The 22,663-nt window shown below is 39.6% G+C and overlaps 1 protein-coding gene across 1 annotated transcript; it reads left to right on the top strand.

Moving 5' to 3' along the window:
* Nucleotides 1-13,874: 13,874 nt before the first annotated feature.
* Nucleotides 13,875-17,304, top strand: LOC128644642 (serine/threonine-protein kinase D1). The gene is made up of 4 exons (XM_053697171.1): nt 13,875-14,260; nt 14,576-14,843; nt 15,559-15,644; nt 15,895-17,304. Exons 2-4 carry the CDS (start codon nt 14,705-14,707, stop codon nt 16,096-16,098), a joined length of 429 nt encoding a protein of 142 aa, XP_053553146.1. The 5' UTR covers nt 13,875-14,260; nt 14,576-14,704; the 3' UTR covers nt 16,099-17,304.
* Nucleotides 17,305-22,663: the final 5,359 nt, after the last annotated feature.

The following is a 22,663-nucleotide window of genomic DNA, read 5'->3' as shown; positions in this document are numbered from 1 at the left end:
AGAGAGAGATTTCATCTGTCAAGATTGTCAACAATCCAGACAAAGAAAGAGGCGTTTCTACGCTGCGTACAAGAGCTCTTGTTAATGGGAGTAATCCATCCAGTTCCACGATCGGAACAGGGACAGGGGTTTTACTCAAATCTGTTTGTGGTTCCCAAAAAAGAGGGAACTTTCAGACCAATCCTGGACTTAAAGATCCTAAACAAATTCCTAAGAGTTCCATCGTTCAAGATGGAGACTATTCGGACAATTTTACCTATGATCCAAGAGGGTCAGTACATGACCACTGTAGATTTAAAAGATGCTTACCTTCACATACCGATTCACAAAGATCATTATCGGTACCTAAGGTTTGCCTTCCTAGACAGGCATTACCAGTTTGTGGCTCTTCCATTCGGATTGGCTACAGCTCCAAGAATCTTCACAAAGGTTCTGGGTGCTCTTCTGGCGGTACTAAGACCGCGGGGAATCTCGGTAGCTCCATACCTAGACGACATTCTGATACAAGCTTCAAGCTTTCAAACTGCCAAGTCTCATACAGAGTTAGTGCTGGCATTTCTAAGGTCACATGGATGGAAGGTGAACGAAAAGAAAAGTTCACTCGTTCCACTCACAAGAGTTCCCTTCCTGGGGACTCTTATAGATTCTGTAGAAATGAAGATTTACCTGACAGAGGACAGGCTAACAAGACTTCAAAGTGCTTGCCGCACCCTTCATTCCATTCAACACCCGTCAGTGGCTCAATGCATGGAGGTAATCGGCTTAATGGTAGCGGCAATGGACATAGTACCCTTTGCACGCTTACACCTCAGACCACTGCAACTGTGCATGCTAAGTCAGTGGAATGGGGATTACTCAGACTTATCCCCTTCTCTGAATCTGGATCAAGAGACCAGAAATTCTCTTCTATGGTGGCTTTCTCGGCCACATCTGTCCAGGGGGATGCCATTCAGCAGACCAGACTGGACAATTGTAACAACAGACGCCAGCCTTCTAGGTTGGGGTGCCGTCTGGAATTCTCTGAAGGCTCAGGGACAATGGAGTCAGGAGGAGAGTCTCCTGCCAATAAACATTCTGGAATTGAGAGCAGTTCTCAATGCCCTCCTGGCTTGGCCCCAGTTGACAACTCGGGGGTTCATCAGGTTTCAGTCGGACAACATCACGACTGTAGCTTACATCAACCATCAGGGAGGGACAAGAAGCTCCCTAGCTATGATGGAAGTATCAAAGATAATTCGCTGGGCAGAGTCTCACTCTTGCCACCTGTCAGCAATCCACATCCCGGGAGTGGAGAACTGGGAGGCGGATTTCTTAAGTCGTCAGACTTTTCATCCGGGGGAGTGGGAACTTTATCCGGAGGTCTTTGCCCAAATACTTCGACGTTGGGGCAAACCAGAGATAGATCTCATGGCGTCTCGACAGAACGCCAAGCTTCCTCGTTACGGGTCCAGATCCAGGGATCCAGGAGCAGTCCTGATAGATGCTCTGACAGCACCTTGGGACTTCAGGATGGCTTACGTGTTTCCACCCTTCCCGTTACTTCCTCGATTGATTGCCAGAATCAAACAAGAGAGAGCATCAGTGATTCTAATAGCACCTGCGTGGCCACGCAGGACTTGGTATGCAGACCTGGTGGACTTGTCATCCTGTCCACCTTGGTCTCTACCTCTGAAACAGGACCTTCTGATACAGGGTCCCTTCAAACATCAAAATCTAACTTCTCTGAAGCTGACTGCTTGGAAATTGAATGCTTGATTTTATCAAGACGTGGGTTTTCTGAGTCAGTTATTGATACCTTAATACAGGCTAGGAAACCTGTTACCAGAAAGAGTTACCATAAGATATGGCGTAAATACCTATATTGGTGTGAATCCAAAGGTTACTCTTGGAGTAAGGTTAGGATTCCTAGGATATTGTCTTTTCTACAAGAAGGTTTAGAAAAGGGTTTATCTGCTAGTTCATTAAAGGGACAGATCTCAGCTCTGTCCATTCTGTTACACAAACGTCTGTCAGAAGTTCCTGACGTCCAGGCTTTTTGTCAGGCTTTGGCCAGGATTAAGCCTGTGTTTAAAACTGTTGCTCCACCATGGAGTTTAAACCTTGTTCTTAATGTTTTACAGGGCGTTCCGTTTGAACCCCTTCATTCCATTGATATAAAGTTGTTATCTTGGAAAGTTCTATTTTTAATGGCTATTTCCTCGGCTCGAAGAGTCTCTGAATTATCAGCCTTACATTGTGATTCTCCTTATTTGATTTTTCATTCGGATAAGGTAGTCCTGCGTACTAAACCTGGGTTCTTACCTAAGGTAGTTACTAACAGGAATATCAATTTTGCTTCATCGGAGGCTATTTTTGGGAGAAAGGTTCTTCAGGCAGTGGTTCCTTCTGTATAAAGAGCCTGCCTATCCCTCCCGTCATCCGTGTACTTTTGCTTTGGTATTGGTATCCCAGAAGTAATGATGACCCGTGGACTGATCACACTTAACAGAAGAAAACATAATTTATGCTTACCTGATAAATTCCTTTCTTCTGTAGTGTGATCAGTCCACGGCCCGCCCTGTTTTTAAGGCAGGTAAATATTTTTTAATTTATACTCCAGTCACCACTTCACCCTTGGCTTTTCCTTTCTCGTTGGTCCTTGGTCGAATGACTGGGAGTGACGTAGAGGGGAGGAGCTATATGCAGCTCTGCTGGGTGAATCCTCTTGCACTTCCTGTTGGGGAGGAGTAATATCCCAGAAGTAATGATGACCCGTGGACTGATCACACTACAGAAGAAAGGAATTTATCAGGTAAGCATAAATTATGTTTTTGTCCACCTGTTGAGCTCTTCATTACATTCCTCGGCCGTCAGTGGCTCAGTGTATGGAGGTAATCGGTCTAATGGTAGCGGCAATGGACATAGTTCCATTTGCTCGCTTGCATCTCAGACCACTGCAACTGTGCATGCTCAATCAGTGGAATGGGGATTATGCGGATTTATCTCCTCAGATAAATCTGGATCAAGAGACCAGAGACTCTCTTCTTTGGTGGTTGTCACAGGATCATCTGTCCCAGGGAATGTGTTTCCGCAGGCCAGATTGGGTTATAGTGACGACAGACGCCAACCTTCTGGGCTGGGGTGCAGTCTGGAATTCCCTGAAAGCACAGGGTTTGTGAACTCGGGAGGAGGCTCTCCTACCGATAAATATTCTGGAATTAAGAGCGATATTCAATGCTCTCCAGGCATGGCCTCAGCTGGCTTCAGCCAGATTCTTCAGGTTTCTGTCGGACAACATCACGACTGTGGCTTATATCAATCATCAGGGCGGAACAAGTAGTTCCTTAGCGATGATAGAAGTCTCAAGGATAATACGATGGGCAGAGGCTCACTCTTGCCATCTGTCAGCGATCTACATCCCAGGAGTAGAGAACTGGGAGGCAGATTTTCTAAGTCGTCAGACTTTTCATCCGGGGGAGTGGGAACTCCATCCGGAGATGTTTGCTCAACTGGTTCGACTATGGGGCACAACAGAATTGGATCTGATGGCGTCTCGTCAGAACGCCAAACTTCCTCGTTACGGATCCAGATCAAGGGATCCTCAGGCAGTACTGATAGATGCTCTAGCAGTACCCTGGTCGTTCAACCTGGCTTATGTGTTTCCACCATTTCCTCTCCTTCCTCGTTTGATTGCCAGAATCAAACAGGAGAGAGCTTCAGTGATCTTGATAGCTCCTGCGTGGCCACGCAGGACTTGGTATGCAGACCTGGTGAACATGTTATCTCTGCCACCATGGACTCTGCCACTGAGACGGGACCTTCTCATTCAAGGTCACTTCAAGCATCCAAATCTAAATTCTCTGCAACTGACTGCTTGGAGATTGAACGCTTGATTCTATCAAAGCAGGGTTTCTCTGAGTCAGTCATAGATACCTTGATTCAGGCTCGAAAGCCTGTTACCAGGAAAATCTATCATAAGATATGGCGTAAATATCTTTTTTGGTGCGAATCCAAAGGCTACTCCTGGAGTAAAATCAGGATTCCTAGGATTTTGTCTTTTCTCCAAGAGGGATTGGAGAAAGGATTGTCAGCTAGTTCCCTAAAAGGACAGATATCTGCTCTGACTATTTTGTTGCACAAGCGTCTGGCAGATGTTCCAGACGTTCAGGCTTTTTGTCAGGCTTTAGCTAGAATTAAGCCTGTGTTTAAAACTGTTGCTCCGCCATGGAGTCTAAATTTAGTTCTTAAAGGTCTTCAGGGGGTTCCGTTTGAACCCATGCATTCCATAGATATTAAGCTTTTATCTTGGAAAGTTTTGTTCCTAGTTGCCATCTCTTCAGCTCGAAGAGTTTCTGAACTATCTGCATTACAATTTGATTCGCCTTATCTTGTTTTCCATGCTGATAAGGTGGTTTTGCGTACCAAGCCTGGATTCCTACCTAAGGTTGTTACTAACAGGAATATCAATCAGGAAATTGTTGTTCCTTCTTTGTGTCCTAATCCTTCTTCTAAGAAGGAACGTCTGTTGCACAACTTGGACGTGGTTCGTGCTTTGAAATTTTGTTTGCAGGCAACCAAAGATTTTCGTCAAACATCTTCTTTGTTTGTTGTCTATTCTGGAAAGCATAGTGGTCAAAAGGCTACGGCGACTTCTCTTTCCTTTTGGCTGAAAAGCATCATCCGTTTGGCTTATGAGACTGCTGGACAGCAGCCTCCTGAAAGGATTACAGCTCATTCTACTAGTGCGGTAGCTTCCACATGGGCTTTTAAAAATGATGCTTCTGTTGAACAAATTTGTAAGGCTGCGACTTGGTCTTCGCTTCATATCTTTTCAAAATTTTACAAATTTGATACTTTTGCTTCTTCGGAGGCTATTTTTGGGAGAAAGGTTTTGCAAGCAGTGGTGCTTTCCGTTTAGGTTCCTGTCTTGTCCCTCCCTTCATCCGTGTACTAAAGCTTTGGTATTGGTATCCCACAAGTAAGGATGAATCCGTGGACTTGGTACATCATGCAAAAGAAAACAAAATTTATGCTTACCTGATAAATTTCTTTCTTTTGCGATGTACCGAGTCCACGGCCCGCCCTGTCTATTCAAGACAGATGGTATTTTTTATTAAAAACTTCAGTCACCTCTGCACCTTATAGTTTCTCCTTTTTCTTCTTTGGCCTTCGGTCGAATGACTGGGGGGTGGAGTTAAGGGGGGGGAGCTATATAGACAGCTCTGCTGTGGTGCTCTCTTTGCCACTTCCTGTTAGGAAGGATAATATCCCACAAGTAAGGATGAATCCGTGGACTCGGTACATTGCAAAAGAAAGAAATTTATCAGGTAAACATAAATTTTGTTTTTCTAGTTTTAGGAAAGGTCAGAAGGCTTCTGCCGTTTCTTTGGCATCGTGGTTAAGCTTTTGACTCATCACATTTATTTGGAGTCGGGTCAGGCCCCGCCTCAGAGCATTACAGCTCATTCTACTAGGTCAGTCTCCATTTCGTGGGCTTTTAAGAATGAAGCTTCAGTTGATCAGATTTGCAAAGCAGCAACTTGGTTTTCTTTGCATACATTTACTAAATTCTACCATTTTTTTATGTATTTGCTTCTTCGAAAGCAGTTTTTGGTAGTAAAGTTCTTCAGGCAGCTGTTTCAGTTTGATTCTTCTGCTTATGATTTAAGTTTTTCATTTATGAGAAACTTATATTTGGGTTGTGGATTAATTTTTTTCAGCGAAATGGCTGTTTTTATTTTATCCCTCCCTCTCTAGTGACTCTTGCGTGGAGTTCCACTTCTTGGGTATTGCTATCCCATAAGTCACTAGCTCATGGACTCTTGTCAATTACATGAAAGAAAACATAATTTATGTAAGAACAGTCCATGATGCCCACCCTTTTTATGGTGGTTATGATTTTTTTGTATAAAGCACAATTATTTCCTAATTCCTTTGTTGATGCTTTTTACTCCTTTCTTTTTCATCCCACTACTTGGCTATTCGTTAAACTGAATTGTGGGTGTGGTGAGGGTTGTATTTATAGGCATTTTGAGGTTTGGAAAACTTTGTCCCTCCTGGTAGGATTGTATATCCCATACGTCACTAGCTCATGGACTCTTGCCAATATGAAAGAAATGAATTTATCAGGTAAGTTCTTACATAAATTATGTTTTATATATATATATATATATATATATATATATGTGTATATACAGTGGATATAAAAAGTCTACACACCCCTGTTAAAATGTCATGTTTCGACCTTTAATGTGACCTATAAACTGTACAACTCAATTGCAAAGCAAACTAAAATCTTTTAGGTGGAGGGAGGTAGAAATAAAAAACTAAAATAATATGGCTGCATAAGTGTGCACACCCTTAAACTAATACTTTGTTGAAGCACCCTTTGATTTTGTTACAGCACTCTTGACTTGCCCACTCTTCTTTGCAAAAACACTCCAAATCTGTCAGATTGTGAGGGCATCTCTTGTGCACAGCCCACTTAAGATCACCCCACAGATTTTCCATTGGATTCAGGTCTGGGCTCTGACTGGGCCATTCCAAAACTTTAATCTTCTTCTGGTGAAGCCATTCCTTTTGTTGATTTGGAAGTATGCTTTTGGGCATTGTCATACTGAAAGATGAAGTTCCTCTTCATGTTCAGCTTTCTAGGAGAAGCCTGAAATTTTTGTGCCAATATTGTCTGGTATTTGGAACTGTTCATAATTCCCTCTACTTTGACTAAGGCCCCGGTTCCAGCTGAAGAAAAACAGACCCAAAGCATGATGCTGCCACCAAAATGCTTCACTGTGGGTATGGTGTTCTTTTGGTTATATGCAGTGTTGTTTTTGCACCAAACATATCTTGGAATTATGGCCAAAAAGTTTAATCTTGGTTTCATCAAACCAAAAAACCTTTTGCAACATGCTTTTGGGAGGCTTCAGATGTGTTTTTGCAAAATTTATCTGGGCTTGGATGGTTTTTTTGTTTGTAAGAAAAGGCTTCCGTCTTGCCACACTACCCCATAGCCAAGACATATGAAGAATACGGGCGATTGTTGTCACATGCACCACACAGCCAGTACTTTCCAAATATTCCTGCAGCTCCTTTAATGGTGCTGTAGGCCTCTTGGCAGCCTCCCAGACCAGTTTTCTTCTCGTCTTTTTATCAATTTTGGAGGGACGTCCAGTTCTTGGTAATGTCACTGTTGCGCCATATTTTCTCCACTTGATGATGACTGTCTTCACTGTGTTCCATGGTATATCTAATGCCTTGGAAATTCTTTTGTACCGTTCTCCTGACTGATACCTTTTAACAATGAGATCCCTCTGATGCTTTGGAAGCTCTCTGCGAACCATGACTTTTGCTGTAGGTTGCGACTAAGAAAATGTCAGGAAAGACCTACTAGAACAGCTGAACTTTATTTGGGGTTGATCAGAGGCATTTTAAATGACAGGTGTGTACTGGGTCCTATTTAACATGATTTTTTAATGTGATTGCTCAATTCTAAACACAGCTACATCCCCAGTTATAAGCAACAATATTTTTTTATTTTTTCTTCCCTCCACCTAGAAGTTTCAGTTTGTTTTTCAATCAAGTTGTACAGTTTATAGGTCACATTAAAGGTGGAAAAAGTTCTGAAATAATTTATCTTTGTCTCATTTTTTTACATCTCAGAAACCTGACATTTTAACAGGGGTGTGTATACTTTTTATATCCTCTGTATATACCACTCATGCATACAGAATTTTGTTATATTTTGATAAGCAACTTCCTATTGGTTGTTCTACCTGCTTGCCATAATAGTTAAAATAGGGCTTCAAAGAGGGGGCAGCTGCCTACAACATGGATGACACAATTTAACCTTAACAAAACTATTTCCCACAATTAAATTAGACTCGATGTTTACTTTAATACAATGAACTGCAAATTTTTGAGATTTACTTTCATTTTAAAGGCACATGAAACCCACATTTCTTTCATGTAATTAGCAAGAGTCCATGAGCTAGTGACGTATGGGATATACATTCCTACCAGGAGGGGCAAAGTTTCCCAAACCTCAAAATGCCTATAAATACACCCCTCACCACACCCATAAAATCAATTTTACAAACTTTGCCTCCTGTGGAGGTGGTGAAGTAAGTTTGTGCTAGATTCTACGTTGATATGCGCTCCGCAGCAGGTTGGAGCCCGGTTTTCCTCTCAGCGTGCAGTGAATGTCAGAGGGATGTGAAGAGAGTATTGCCTATTTGAATTCAATGATCTCCTTCTACAGGGTCTATTTCATAGGTTCTCTGTTATCGGTCGTAGAGATTCATCTCTTACCTCCCTTTTCAGATCGACGATATACTCTTATATACCATTACCTCTACTGATTCTCGTTTCAGTACTGGTTTGGCTTTCTACTATATGTAGATGAGTGTCCTGGGGTAAGTAAGTCTTATTTTTGTGACACTCTAAGCTATGGTTGGGCACTTTTATATAAAGTTCTAAATATTTGTGTTTAAACATTTATTTGCCTTGATCCAGGATGTTCAATATTCCTTATTTCAGACAGTCAATTTCATTATTTGGGATAATGCATTTGAATAATCATTTTTTTCTTACCTTAAATTTGACTATTTTCCCTGTGGGCTGTTAGGCTCGCGGGGGCTGAAAATGCTTCATTTTATTGCTTCATTCTTGGCGCAGACTTTTTTGGCGCAAAAAATTATTTGTTATTTCCGGCGTCGTTCTTGTCACCGGAAGTTGCGTCATTTTTTGACGTTTTTTGCGCCAAAAGTGTCAGCGTTACCGGATGTGGCGTCATTTTTGGCGCTAAAAGCATTTAGGCGCCAAATAATGTGGGCGTCTTTTTTGGCGCTAAAAAATATGGGCGTCATTATTGTCTCCACATTATTTAAGTCTCATTGTTTATTTGCTTCTGGTTGCTAGAAGCTTGTTCACTCTCATTTTTCCCATTCCTGAAACTGTCATTTAAGGAATTTGATCAATTTTGCTTTATATGTTGTTTTTTCTATTGCATATTGCAAGATGTCTCAGATTGACCCTGAATCAGAAGATACTTCTGGAAAATCGCTGCCTGATGTTGGATCTACCAAAGTTAAGTGTATTTGCTGTAAACTTGTGGTATCTGTTCCTCCAGCTGTTGTTTGTAATGAATGTCATGACAAACTTGTTAATGCAGATAATATTTCCTTTAGTAATGTTACATTACCTGTTGCTGTTCCATCAACATCTAATACTCAGAGTGTTCCTGTTAACATAAGAGATTTTGTTTCTAAATCCATTAAGAAGGCTATGTCTGTTATTCCTCCTTCTAGTAAACGTAAAAGGTCTTTTAAAACTTCTCATTTTTCAGATGAATTTTTAAATGAACATCATCATTCTGATTCTGATAATGTTTCCTCTGGTTCAGAGGATTCAGTTTCAGAGGTTGATGCTGATAAATCTTCATATTTATTCAAAATGGAATTTATTCGTTCTTTACTTAAAGAAGTCTTAATTGCATTAGAGATAGAGGAATCTGGTCCTCTTGATACTAAATCTAAACGTTTAAATAAGGTTTTTAAATCTCCTGTAGTTATTCCAGAAGTTTTTCCTGTCCCTGATGCTATTTCTGAAGTAATTTCCAGGGAATGGAATAATTTGGGTAATTCATTCACTCTTTCTAAACATTTTAAGCAATTATATCCTGTGCCATCTGACAGATTAGAGTTTTGGGACAAAATCCCTAAGGTTGATGGGGCTATCTCTACTCTTGCTAAACGTACTACTATTCCTACGGCAGATAGTACTTCCTTTAAGGATCCTTTAGATAGGAAAATTGAATCCTTTCTAAGAAAAGCTTACTTATGTTCAGGTAATCTTCTTAGACCTGCTATATCTTTAGCGGATGTTGCTGCAGCTTAAACTTTTTGGTTGGAAGCTTTAGCGCAACAAGTATCAGATCATAATTCTCATAGCATTGTTAATCTTCTTCAACATGCTAATAATTTTATTTGTGATGCCATCTTTGATATCATTAGGGTTGATGTCAGGTAAATGTCTCTAGCTATTTTAGCTAGAAGAGCTTTATGGCTTAAAACTTGGAATGCTGATATGTCTTCTAAGTCAACTTTGCTTTCCCTTTTTTTCCAGGGTAATAAATTATTTGGTTCACAGTTGGATTCTATTATTTCAACTGTTACTGGGGGGAAAGGAACTTTTTTACCACAGGATAAAAAATCTAAAGGTAAATTTAGGTCTACTAATCGTTTTCGTTCCTTTCGTCACAATAAGGAACAAAAGCCTGATCCTTCCCCTACAGGAGCAGTATCAGTTTGGAAACCATCTCCAGTCTGGAATAAATCCAAGCCTTTTAGAAAGCCAAAGCCAGCTCCCAAGTCAACATGAAGGTGCGGCCCTCATTCCATCTCAGCTGGTAGGGGTCAGATTACGATTTTTCAAAGAAATTTGGATCAATTCGATTCACAATCTTTGGATTCAGAACATTGTTTCACAAGGGTACAGAATAGGCTTCAAGATAAAGCCTCCTGCAAGAAGATTTTTTCTTTCCCGTGTCCCAGTAAATCCAGTGAAGGCTCAAGCATTTCTGAAATGTGTTTCAGATCTAGAGTTGGCTGGAGTAATTATGCCAGTTCCAGTTCTGGAACAGGGGCTGGGGTTTTACTCAAATCTTTTCATTGTACCAAAGAAGGAGAATTCCTTCAGACCAGTTCTGGATTTAAAAATATTGAATCATTATGTAAGGATACCAACATTCAAGATGGTAACTATAAGGACTATTCTGCCTTTTGTTCAGCAAGGGCATTATATGTCCACAATAGATTTACAGAATGCATATCTGAATATTCAGATTCATCCAGATCACTATCAGTTTCTGAGATTCTCTTTCCTAGACAAGCATTACCAGTTTGTGGCTCTGCCGTTTGGCCTAGCAACAGCTCCAAGGATTTTTACAAAGGTTCTCGGTGCCCTTCTCTCTGTAATCAGAGAACAGGGTATTGTGGTATTTCCTTATTTGGACGATATCTTGGTACTTGCTCAGTCTTCACATTTAGCAGAATCTCATACGAATCGACTTGTATTGTTTCTTCGAGAACATGGTTGGAGGATCAATTTACCAAAACGTTCATTGATTCCTCAGACAAGGGTAACCTTTTTAGGTTTCCAGTTAGATTCAGTGTCCATGACTCTGTCTCTGACAGACAAGAGACGTCTAAAATTGGTTTCAGCTTGTCGAAACCTTCAGTCACAATTATTCCCTTCGGTAGCCTTATGCATGGAAATTCTAGGTCTTATGACTGCTGCATCGGACGCGATCCCCTTTGCTCGTTTTCACATGTGACCTCTTCAGCTCTGTATGCTGAACCAGTGGTGCAGGGATTATACAAAGATATCTCGATATCTTTAAAACCGATTGTACGACAATCTGACGTGGTGGACAGACCACCATTGTTTAGTTCAGGGGGCTTCTTTTGTTCTTCCGACCTGGACTGTGATTTCAACAGATGCAAGTCTGACAGGTTGGGGAGCCGTTTGGGGGTCTCTGACAGCACAAGGGGTTTGGGAATCTCAGGAGGTGAGATTACCAATGAACATTTTGGAACTCCATGCAATTTTCAGAGCTCTTCAGTCATGGCCTCTTCTAAAGAGAGAGTCGTTCATTTGTTTTCAGACGGACAATGTCACAACCGTGGCATATGTCAATCATCAAGGAGGGACTCACAGTCCTCTGGCTATGAAAGAAGTATCTCGAATACTGGTATGGGCGGAATCCAGCTCCTGTCTAATTTCTGCGGTTCATATCCCAGGTATAGACAATTGGGAAGCGGATTATCTCAGTCGCCAAACGTTACATCCGGGCGAATGGTCTCTTCACCCAGAGGTATTTCTTCAGATTGTTCAAATGTGGGGACTTCCAGAAATAGATCTAATGGCTTCTCATTTAAACAAGAAGCTTCCCAGGTATCTGTCCAGATCCAGGGATCCTCAAGCGGAGGCAGTGGATGCATTGTCACTTCCTTGGAAGTATCATCCTGCCTATATCTTTCCGCCTCTAGTTCTTCTTCCAAGAGTGATTTCCAAGATTCTAAAGGAGTGCTCGTTTGTTCTGCTGGTGGCTCCAGCATGGCCTCACAGGTTTTGGTATGCGGATCTTGTCCAGATGGCCACTTGCCAACCGTGGACTCTTCCGTTAAGACCAGACCTTCTATCGCAAGGTCCTTTTTTCCATCAGGATCTCAAATCCTTACATTTGAAGGTATGGAGATTGAACGCTTGATTCTCAGTCATAGAGGTTTCTCTGACTCTGTGATTAATACTATGTTACAGGCTCGTAAATCTGTATCTAGGAAGATATATTATCGAGTCTGGAAGATTTACATTTCTTGGTGTTTTTCTCATCATTTTTCTTGGCATTCTTTTAGAATTCCTAGAATTTTACAGTTTCTTCAGGATGGTTTGGATAAAGGTTTGTCTGCAAGTTCCTTGAAAGGACAAATCTCTGCTCTTTCTGTTCTTTTTCACAGAAAGATTGCTAGTCTTCCTGATATTCATTGTTTTGTACAAGCTTTGGTTCATATAAAACCTGTTATTAAGTCAATTTCTCCTCCTTGGAGTTTGAATTTGGTTCTGGGGGCTCTTCAAGCTCCTCCGTTTGAACCTATGCATTCGCTGGACATTAAATTATTTTCTTGGAAAGTTTTGTTTCTTTTGGCCATCTCTTCTGCTAGAAGAGTTTCTGAATTATCTGCTCTTTCTTGTGAGTCTCCTTTTCTGATTTTTCATCAGGATAAGGCGGTGTTGCGAACTTCTTTTAAATTTTTACCTAAGGTTGTGAATTCTAACAACATTAGTAGAGAAATTGTGGTTCCTTCATTGTGTCCTAATCCTAAGAATTCTAAGGAAAAGTCGTTGCATTCTTTGGATGTAGTTAGAGCTTTGAAATATTATGTTGAAGCTACTAAGGATTTCCGAAAGACTTCTAGTCTATTTGTTATCTTTTCCGGTTCTAGGAAAGGTCAGAAGGCTTCTGCCATTTCTTTGGCATCTTGGTTAAAATCTTTGACTCATCATGCTTATGTTGAGTCGGGTAAAACTCCGCCTCAAAGGATTACAGCTCATTTTACTAGGTCAGTTTCTACTTCCTGGGCGTTTAGGAATGAAGCTTCGGTTGATCAGATTTGCAAAGCAGCCACTTGGTCTTCTTTGCATACTTTTACTAAATTCTACCATTTTTATGTGTTTTCTTCTTCTGAAGCAGTTTTTGGTAGAAAAGTACTTCAGGCAGCTGTTTCAGTTTGATTCTTCTGCTTATAATTTCAGTTTTTTTCATTATAAGATTTAAACTTTGTTTTGGGTGTGGATTTTTTTCAGCGGAATTGGCTGTCTTTATTTTATCCCTCCCTCTCTAGTGACTCTTGCGTGGAAGATCCACATCTTGGGTAGTCATTATCCCATACGTCACTAGCTCATGGACTCTTGCTAATTACATGAAAGAAAACATAATTTATGTAAGAACTTACCTGATAAATTAATTTCTTTCATATTAGCAAGAGTCCATGAGGCCCACCCTTTTTTGTGGTGGTTATGATTTTTTTGTATAAAGCACAATTATTCCAATTCCTTATTTTTTATGCTTTCGCACTTTTTTCTTATCACCCCACTTCTTGGCTATGCGTTAAACTGATTTGTGGGTGTGGTGAGGGGTGTATTTATAGGCATTTTGAGGTTTGGGAAACTTTGCCCCTCCTGGTAGGAATGTATATCTCATACGTCACTAGCTCATGGACTCTTGCTAATATGAAAGAAATGAATTTATCAGGTAAGTTCTTACATAAATTATGTTTTTTTCTTTCATGATTTAGATAGAGCAAGTGATTTTAAACAACTTTCAATTTATTTCTATTACTTAAATGGTTTTGTTATCTTGATATTCTTTGTTAAAAATGATACCTAGATAGATTCAGGAGCTTCTGATTGGTAGCTGTGCAGATATTCCTCTTGTAATTGGCTGATAGCTCCCAGTAGTGTATTGCTGCTTCTTCAACAAAGGATATCATGAGAATGAAGCAAATTATAGAAGTAAAAAGAGTCATGAAAGAAACAGTTTGGGTTTCATGTCCCTTTAATACTGGCTATATTTTCACTCTTACATGGATTCTTTCTTGGAAATCAATCCTGGTTTCTTTTTCAGATTCTTGTTGCACTGCGACATCTACACTTCAAAAACATTGTACACTGTGACCTAAAGCCAGAAAATGTTCTGCTTGCTTCCGCTGAACCATTTCCTCAGGTGAGCAACAGGCATCTCACAGTAGGGACATTTTAGTTAATATTAAAAGTGGGGAAAAAAGTTTATGTAACTAAAGGTATTCATGACACTTATCTTTGTGAAGTTATCACTTTAATTGTTGCAAATTTCTGTAGAACATTTGTCAGCTACTCTCAAAAATTAAAAATGTAGTATGTTTTTTTAAAAATGTTATACACATTCCTACAGTATATGTTTTAAGAAGGCATATGAAAGTGTATGTAATATAACTATGTATGCAATGCAGGTTGGAGCTGTTGCTTTTCTCAGTATACTTTGCTTTTTGTTGTTTCTCAGGTGAAGCTCTGTGACTTTGGTTTTGCACGTATTATTGGAGAGAAGTCATTTCGGCGTTCAGTTGTTGGGACTCCAGCTTATTTAGCCCCCGAGGTTCTTAGGAACCGTGGCTACAACCGCTCTCTGGACATGTGGTCTGTAGGGGTGATTATATATGTTAGCCTTAGTGGGACATTCCCGTTCAATGAGGAAGAAGACATTCATGACCAGATACAGAATGCAGCATTCATGTACCCACCAAACCCCTGGAGAGAGACCTCCTCAGATGGTGAGTCTTCAATGTGGGTAATTTTTTACTTATATATTTAAGTGTAGACCTAAAGTATGTATGAGGGCTGAGTGTAACATTAAAGACTGACAGCATTGTTAGTTTATTCCTTTCCAGACAGTCCTTATCTTTCTTTGGTGTGGAGTATATACTTGTATTTGAAGTGTTGTGTTCTGAGCTTTACTGGCTTATACTGCTTGAGTAATTTTGTTTGTTTTGAGACTGAGCTAGAAATGCAGGGACAGAGTGATTTTAAAGGGATATGAAACCCAAAAATTTTCTTTCATGATACAGATAGATCATGCAAGTTAAACAACTTTTTAATTTACGTCAGTTATCATTCTCCTGGTATCCTTTGTTGAAGGAGCAGCAATCCACTACTGAGAGCTCTCTGAACACATTGGGTATATCAATAACCAAAAGGCATACATATGTAACAAAGATTCAGTAGCTAGCTCCCAGTGGTACATTGCTTCTCCTGAGCCTAACTAGTTATGATTTTCAACAAATATACCAAGACAATTGAATTAGGTAACTGAAGTAAATTGGAAAGTTGTTGTTTAAAATTGCATGCACTATCTAAATTGTGAGAATTTAATTTTGACTTTACTATCCTTTTAACATTCTAATGTTAGGATGAAGTGCAAATGGAAGCCTCAGAAAATATTAATAGTGATTTTGCACTTTTGACACCAGGTTTGTCTTTGTTTTTCAGCTATCGATCTTATAAATAATTTGCTGCAGGTAAAGATGAGAAAGCGCTACAGTGTAGACAAGACTCTATATCACCCCTGGCTACAGGTGAGAACTATAAATGCCTGAGATAAAGACGATTAACTAAAGAAATCTAAATAATAAAGATCCTTCCTCATAGCAACTGTATTTAAGTGTAAAATATGTTCTTTACCACTAAAATCTTCTGGTGCCAAGAGTAGAAAATCTGCATTAATTTAACTTGAAACACATAGATGTTAAGCAGTTAGCTAACTGGTTTACCCAACTAGTAATACATTTTGTTGTTTGGCTGACTTTATCCATCTGATATTTGTAGGATTACCAGACATGGTTGGACTTGCGTGAGCTGGAATATAAGATTGGAGAACGCTATATCACCCATGAAAGTGATGACCCACGCTGGGAAATGTATGCTGGGGATCACTGCCTACAGTACCCTCCTCATCTCCTAGCCCCACCATGCACAGATCCTGAGGATGCAGAAATGAGAGCACTTGGGGAGAGAGTCAGTATCCTCTGACACACACTATTCTTACTGCACTTTGTTACATTCCTCTACTAATATTAGAGGGAACATTCTAGAGAACATGAAGAGTTGAAATACAATGTTCACATGTTGGAATACCAGTATTCAACAACTGCTCCCAATCAAAAAGGCCATGTCCACACTCTTCAGGTGTCTGCAGTGGATGAATGGATCCCAAGTCACCCAGCCTTTTGATAACACTCCATGGGGCTGCAGGGAATGTACTCCCCTTCTTTACTGAGGAAGCTCAGATTATTAGACTTAATAGACTGTGTGATGTAGGGTCCTCTTTTTTTCTTTTTTAGGATTTGCTACAACTTAAGCACTGTTCTGCTCAAGTGACCTGCAACGCATTGTGGTGGTTCTTATCCTATCTTCAAAAATAGCAGTGCAGTGTATGGCTGGCCCATCCCTCAGTGTTGCATTGTGTGTGTATACAGTTAGCACACATATGAGGAAAACACTTCTGGATAAAACAAAAATATGATTGAGAGACTACTTTCTCATGAGGTCAAAAGGGAAACAATCCAGCCTTTCTTACGGCAGGTCATTAATCTGTGTTATGTTGAGAAACCTTACCATTCACTCATCATTTGTTCTCCACAGTGCGTTGCTAGCACCCCCAGCACTAAATCCATCTAATCTGCTGGTCATAGATGTTTTTGTTCTTTTGTTTGTTTTTGACTCCAGAGTAGCCTGTATGTTTTACTTTTATTTTTTATTTTTTTTATTTAAGTCATCGACCGCTGTGTGTCCTGCAAACCTTGGTCTGCCCTGCTAGACGGTTAGCAGACCACAGGAAGTACACAGTGAACAGCCTGTAACAAGACTGGCTGACCAGAGCAATGATATTGTGGACATGGAAGCTCTGTGCCAGGATTTTTCTTTAGTGTCCTGTACTACGCGGCAATTTGTAATAACGGATCACCAGTGCTCTGTTCAAGGGTATTCTTTCAATTTTCTGCTCTCATCCCCACAAAGGCCTTTATTGGTTTGATCTCAAAATATTTTAATTTTATGTTTAAAATTAAAAAGAAAAGGAAAAAACACTATTTTTTTTGTTAAAGGTCAATACAGTGTACAGTACTCCGTATGCTCCATATTATCCTCCGCTGACAGATTTTAGATTATATTCTTACATTTCTTTCCTAAATAAAGCCCAATACTGTGTTATTATTTTATCGGCCTTTTAAAAGAAAATGCTAGTGTATCATTTGTATGTTTTATTTGTGTGCCGTTTGATTGGTGACTGATGATTGGTGAATCTCACACTGAATTTAAGGCTTTTGTGGAGGCAATTAAAACGTTTGTTGTGATACCATTATATCCCCATATACTACATTAGGAAAAGAACTATAGTTAAATACATTATTTAGCAATAAATCAAAAGCATGATTTTCTTTCCAGTAGTTTACATTTTTAATAAAATTACAGCAATAAACAGCATTAAGTAGGGTTAGATTAAAACAAAAATAGATAAATGAATTGTGAATTGCCATACATTTTATCAGAAGCTATAAAGAAGTTCAGCTCCTGGAACATCGGTTTAGAAAGTTGAAAAACATTTTGGACATTGAAAATCCACAAATAGTTAACAAAATAAATAAGACTCAGTCACTTACACCAATAGCAACATTACAAGTTGCTTATTTGATATGTTTTAAAGTTGAAAATGGCTATTTGGAGTAGTGTAGAGAGTTTGTATATCCAAATACTATGTTTCAAATCTAATTCCATTGCATAATTTTTAAGTTTACCCTTTTTTAAAAAAAAAAAACTAGTTGGTATATATCCTCTAACTCCATTAGTAGGTAGAAGTGTCTTCTAAAAGATTCTATGATGTGGAATTCCTCACTCCTACTCCCTTCCCTGTTTGTCTCAATTCATTTTGTAACTTTGGTGTTATTTTACACAGGCTAAAATTATTTAATCAAGAAGATTAACCTAGGGGTTTCCCTAGTTCAAGTTTCTTCAAATTTAAAATTTTGAGTATATCTGAACTAGTGCAACATGATATAATTGGCTGTTCAGTTGCTGGCTTGCAGTCATACAAGGTTATGCTAATTTCTTTCATGTAATTAGCAAGAGTCCATGAGCTAGTGACGTATGGGATATACATTCCTACCAGGAGGGGCAAAGTTTCCCAAACCTTAAAATGCCTATAAATACACCCCTCACCACACCCACAATTCAGTTTTACAAACTTTGCCTCCGATGGAGGTGGTGAAGTAAGTTTGTGCTTTCGAAGAATCTCATACGAATCGACTTGTGTTGTTTCTTCAAGTTCATGGTTGGAGGATCAATTTACCAATCAGTTCATTGATTCCTCAGACAAGGGTAACCTTTTTAGGTTTCTAGATAAATTCAGTGTCTATGACTCTGTCCTTGTCAGACAGGAGAAGTTTAACATTGATATCAGCTTGTCAAAACCTTCAGTCACAATCATTCCCTTTGGTAGCCTTATGCATGGAAATGTTGGGTCTTAGGACTGCCGCATCAGATGCGATCTCCTTTGCTCGTTTTCACATGCGACCTCTTCAGCTCTGTATGCTGAACCAATGGTGCAGGGATTACTCAAAGATATCTCAATTAATATCTTTAAACCGATTTTACGACACTCTCTGACATGGTGGACAGATCACCATCGTTTAGTTCAGGGGGCTTCTTTGTTCTTCCGACCTGGACTATAATCTCAACAGATGCAAGTCTTACAGGTTGGGGAGCTGTGTGGGGGTATCTGACGGCACAAGGGGTTTGGGAATCTCAGGAGGTGAGATTTCCGATCAATATTTTGGAACTCCGTGCAATTTTCAGACCTCTTCAGTCTTGGCCTCTTCTGAAGAGAGAGTTGTTCATTTGTTTTCAGATAGAGAATGTCACAACTGTGGCATACATCAATCATCAAGGAGGGACTCACAGTCCTCTGGCTATGAAAGAAGTATCTCGAATTTTGGTTTGGGCGGAATCCAGCTCCTGTCTAATCTCTGCGGTTCATATCCCAGGTATGGACAATTGGAAAGCGGATTTTCTCAGTCGCCAAGCGTTGCACCCGGGCGAATGGTCTCTTCACCCAGAGGTATTTCTTCAGATTGTTCAAATGTGGGAACTTCCAGAAATAGATCTGATGGCTTCTCATCTAAACAAGAAACTTCCCAGGTATCTGTCCAGATCCCGGGATCCTCAGGCGGAGGCAGTGGATGCATTATCTCTTCCTTGGAAGTATCATCCTGCCTATATCTTTCCGCCTCTAGTTCTTCTTCCAAGAGTAATCTCCAAGATTCTGAAGGAATGCTCGTTTGTTCTGCTGGTAGCTCCGGCATGGCCTCACAGGTTTTGGTATGCGGATCTTGTCCGGATGGCCTCTTGCCAACCGTGGACTCTTCCGTTAAGACCAGACCTTTTGTCTCAAGGTCCTTTTTTCCATCAGGATCTGAAATCCTTAAATTTAAAGGTATGGAGATTGAACGCTTGATTCTTGGTCAAAGAGGTTTCTCTGACTCTGTGATTAATACTATGTTACAGGCTCGTAAATCTGTATCCAGAGAGATATATTATAGAGTCTGGAAGACTTGTATTTCTTGGTGTCTTTCTCATCATTTTTCTTGGCATTCTTTTAGAATACCGAGAATATTACAGTTTCTTCAGGATGGTTTAGATAAGGGTTTGTCCGCAAGTTCCTTGAAAGGTCAAATCTCTGCTCTTTCTGTTCTTTTTCACAGAAAGATTGCTATTTTTCCTGATATTCATTGTTTTGTACAAGCTTTGGTTCGTATAAAGCCTGTCATTAAGTCAATTTCTCCTCCTTGGAGTTTGAATTTGGTTCTGGGGGCTCTTCAAGCTCCTCCATTTGAACCTATGCATTCATTGGATATTAAATTACTTTCTTGGAAAGTTTTGTTCCTTTTGGCCATCTCTTCTGCCAGAAGAGTTTCTGAATTATCTGCTCTTTCTTGTGAGTCTCCTTTTCTGATTTTTCATCAGGATAAGGCGGTGTTGCGAACTTCTTTTGAATTTTTACCTAAGTTGTGAATTCCAACAACATTAGTAGAGACATTGTGGTTCCTTCATTATGTCCTAATCCTAAGAATTCTAAGGAGAAATCGTTGCATTCTTTGGATGTTATTAGAGCTTTGAAATATTATGTTGAAGCTACTAAGTCTTTCCGAAAGACTTCTAGTTTATTTGTTATCTTTTCCGGTTTTAGAAAGGCCAGAAAACTTCTGCCATTTCTTTGGCATCTTGGTTGAAATCTTTAATTCATCTTGCCTATGTTGAGTCGGGTAAGACTCCGCCTCATAGGATTACAGCTCATTCTACTAGGTCAGTTTCTACTTCCTGGGCGTTTAGGAATGAAGCTTCGGTTGATCAGATTTGCAAAGCGGCAACTTGGTCCTCTTTGCATACTTTTACCAAATTCTACCATTTTGTTGTATTTTCTTTTTCTGAAGCAGTTTTTGGTAGAAAAATACTTCAGGCAGCGGTTTCAGTTTGAATCTTCTGCTTATGTTTTTCATTAAACTTTATTTTGGGTGTGGATTATTTTCAGCAGGAATTGGCTGTCTTTATTTTATCCCTCCCTCTCTAGTGACTCTTGTGTGGAAAGATCCACATCTTGGGTAGTCATTATCCCATACGTCACTAGCTCATGGACTCTTGCTAATTACATGAAAGAAAACATAATTTATGTAAGAACTTACCTGATAAATTCATTTCTTTCATATTAGCAAGAGTCCATGAGGCCCGCCCTTTTTTGTGGTGGTTATGATTTTTTTGTATAAAGCACAATTATTCCAATTCCTTATTTTATATGCTTTCGCACTTTTTTCTTATCACCCCACTTCTTGGCTATTCGTTAAACTGAATTGTGGGTGTGGTGAGGGGTGTATTTATAGGCATTTTAAGGTTTGGGAAACTTTGCCCCTCCTGGTAGGAATGTATATCCCATACGTCACTAGCTCATGGACTCTTGCTAATATGAAAGAAATGAATTTATCAGGTAAGTTCTTACATAAATTGTTTTTTCCTGTTAGCAGGTCCTGGGGATTGGGAAAACCCTACTCTAGTAGTTTATTAGAGCATGGCCTCCTGTCCTAGGGAAACAGGTTATGTATTAATTTTATTGGTGGTATTGTCAGGATAACACATTTCTGTTCTTTTAAATGTTGGTGCATGCAATTTAGAGATGGAGTTTTAAACACTTGTTACACAAAACACGTGTATATATACATACATTTATACATATACACAATGTTCTCCACAGAAAAGTTTGCCAGCTGGGTGGCATTATGAAGTACCCAGTATGGGGGCAGGCTAATACTTTCTGATATTTATATCTATCAGCTATCTAAAGTACAAATTAATTGCATAATTCAACATAAATGTATTTAATGATAATGTGTGCAATTAAAATTGAACATTTTTAATACTGGCTAATATTGACTTAAATTTTAGCCGGATGGTGCACCCGCTAAAAAGGTCCTGGGGAGAACACTGTGCGTGTGTGTGTGTATATATATATATATATATATATATATATATATATATATATTTCTTGCATATAGGTAGCGAGAGTCCACAAGCTAGTTACTGATGTGATATACATTCCTACCAGGTGGGGGCAAAGTTTCCCAAACCTCAAATTCCTATAAATACACCTCCCACCTCACTCATACCTCAGTTTTAAAAACTTTGCCTCCTTAGAAGGTGTTGAAGCATAATGTGCTTGATTTCTTCAGTGAAAGGCGCTTCTAAGCATATTGAAGCCCAGTTCCTCTCTAAGTGCAGTGTTTGAGAGATGTGAAGGGAGTAATGCCTGATGATACCATGTTTTCGCCTATGGGAAAGCTTTTCATAAGACTCTCTGTAAATCGGTCGCAGGGATTCATCTGCTGCCTCCCTTTATAGATTGACAATAAACTCTTGTAACATTACCTCTGCTGATATGTTTCAGTACTGGTTTGGATGTCTGCTATATGTGAATCGGTATCTTACATGGTAAGTATATACTTGTATTATATAAGACACTCTAAGCTATGGATTGGGCACTTTTTAAGTAATGTTATATATTATTTGTATGCATGCCTTGAGTCCGCAATTCAGTGCTCTTTTCTTCTATAAGGTACGACGAGTCCACGGATTCATCCTTTACTTGTGGGATATTATCCTCCTGCTAACAGGAAGTGGCAAAGAGCACCACAGTAGAGCTGTCTGTATAGCTCCTCCCTTAGCTCCCCCCCCAGTCATTCTCTTTGCCTACTCTAAGTACTAGGAAGGGTAAAGTGAAAGAGGTGATAATATATTAGTTTTTCATTTCTTCAAGCAAGAGTTTTTTGTTTTAAATGGTACCGGTGTGTACTATTTACTCTCAGGCAGCAGATGGATTAAGACTTCTGTCTAGAGGATGATGATCTTAGCATTTGTAACTAAGATCCAGTACAGTTCCCACAGAGGCTGAGGGGTGCAGGAAACTTCAGTGTGAGGAACGTTTTCATGCTATATAGCAGTGAGGTATGTTCAGTCATTTTTTTCTGGAGAGACTTTGTATTTCAGAAAGGCTGAC

Source organism: Bombina bombina, unplaced genomic scaffold (assembly GCF_027579735.1).
Source record: "Bombina bombina isolate aBomBom1 unplaced genomic scaffold, aBomBom1.pri scaffold_1043, whole genome shotgun sequence".
NCBI lineage: Eukaryota > Metazoa > Chordata > Amphibia > Anura > Bombinatoridae > Bombina > Bombina bombina.
This window is presented reverse-complemented; position numbering and strand designations above follow the sequence as displayed.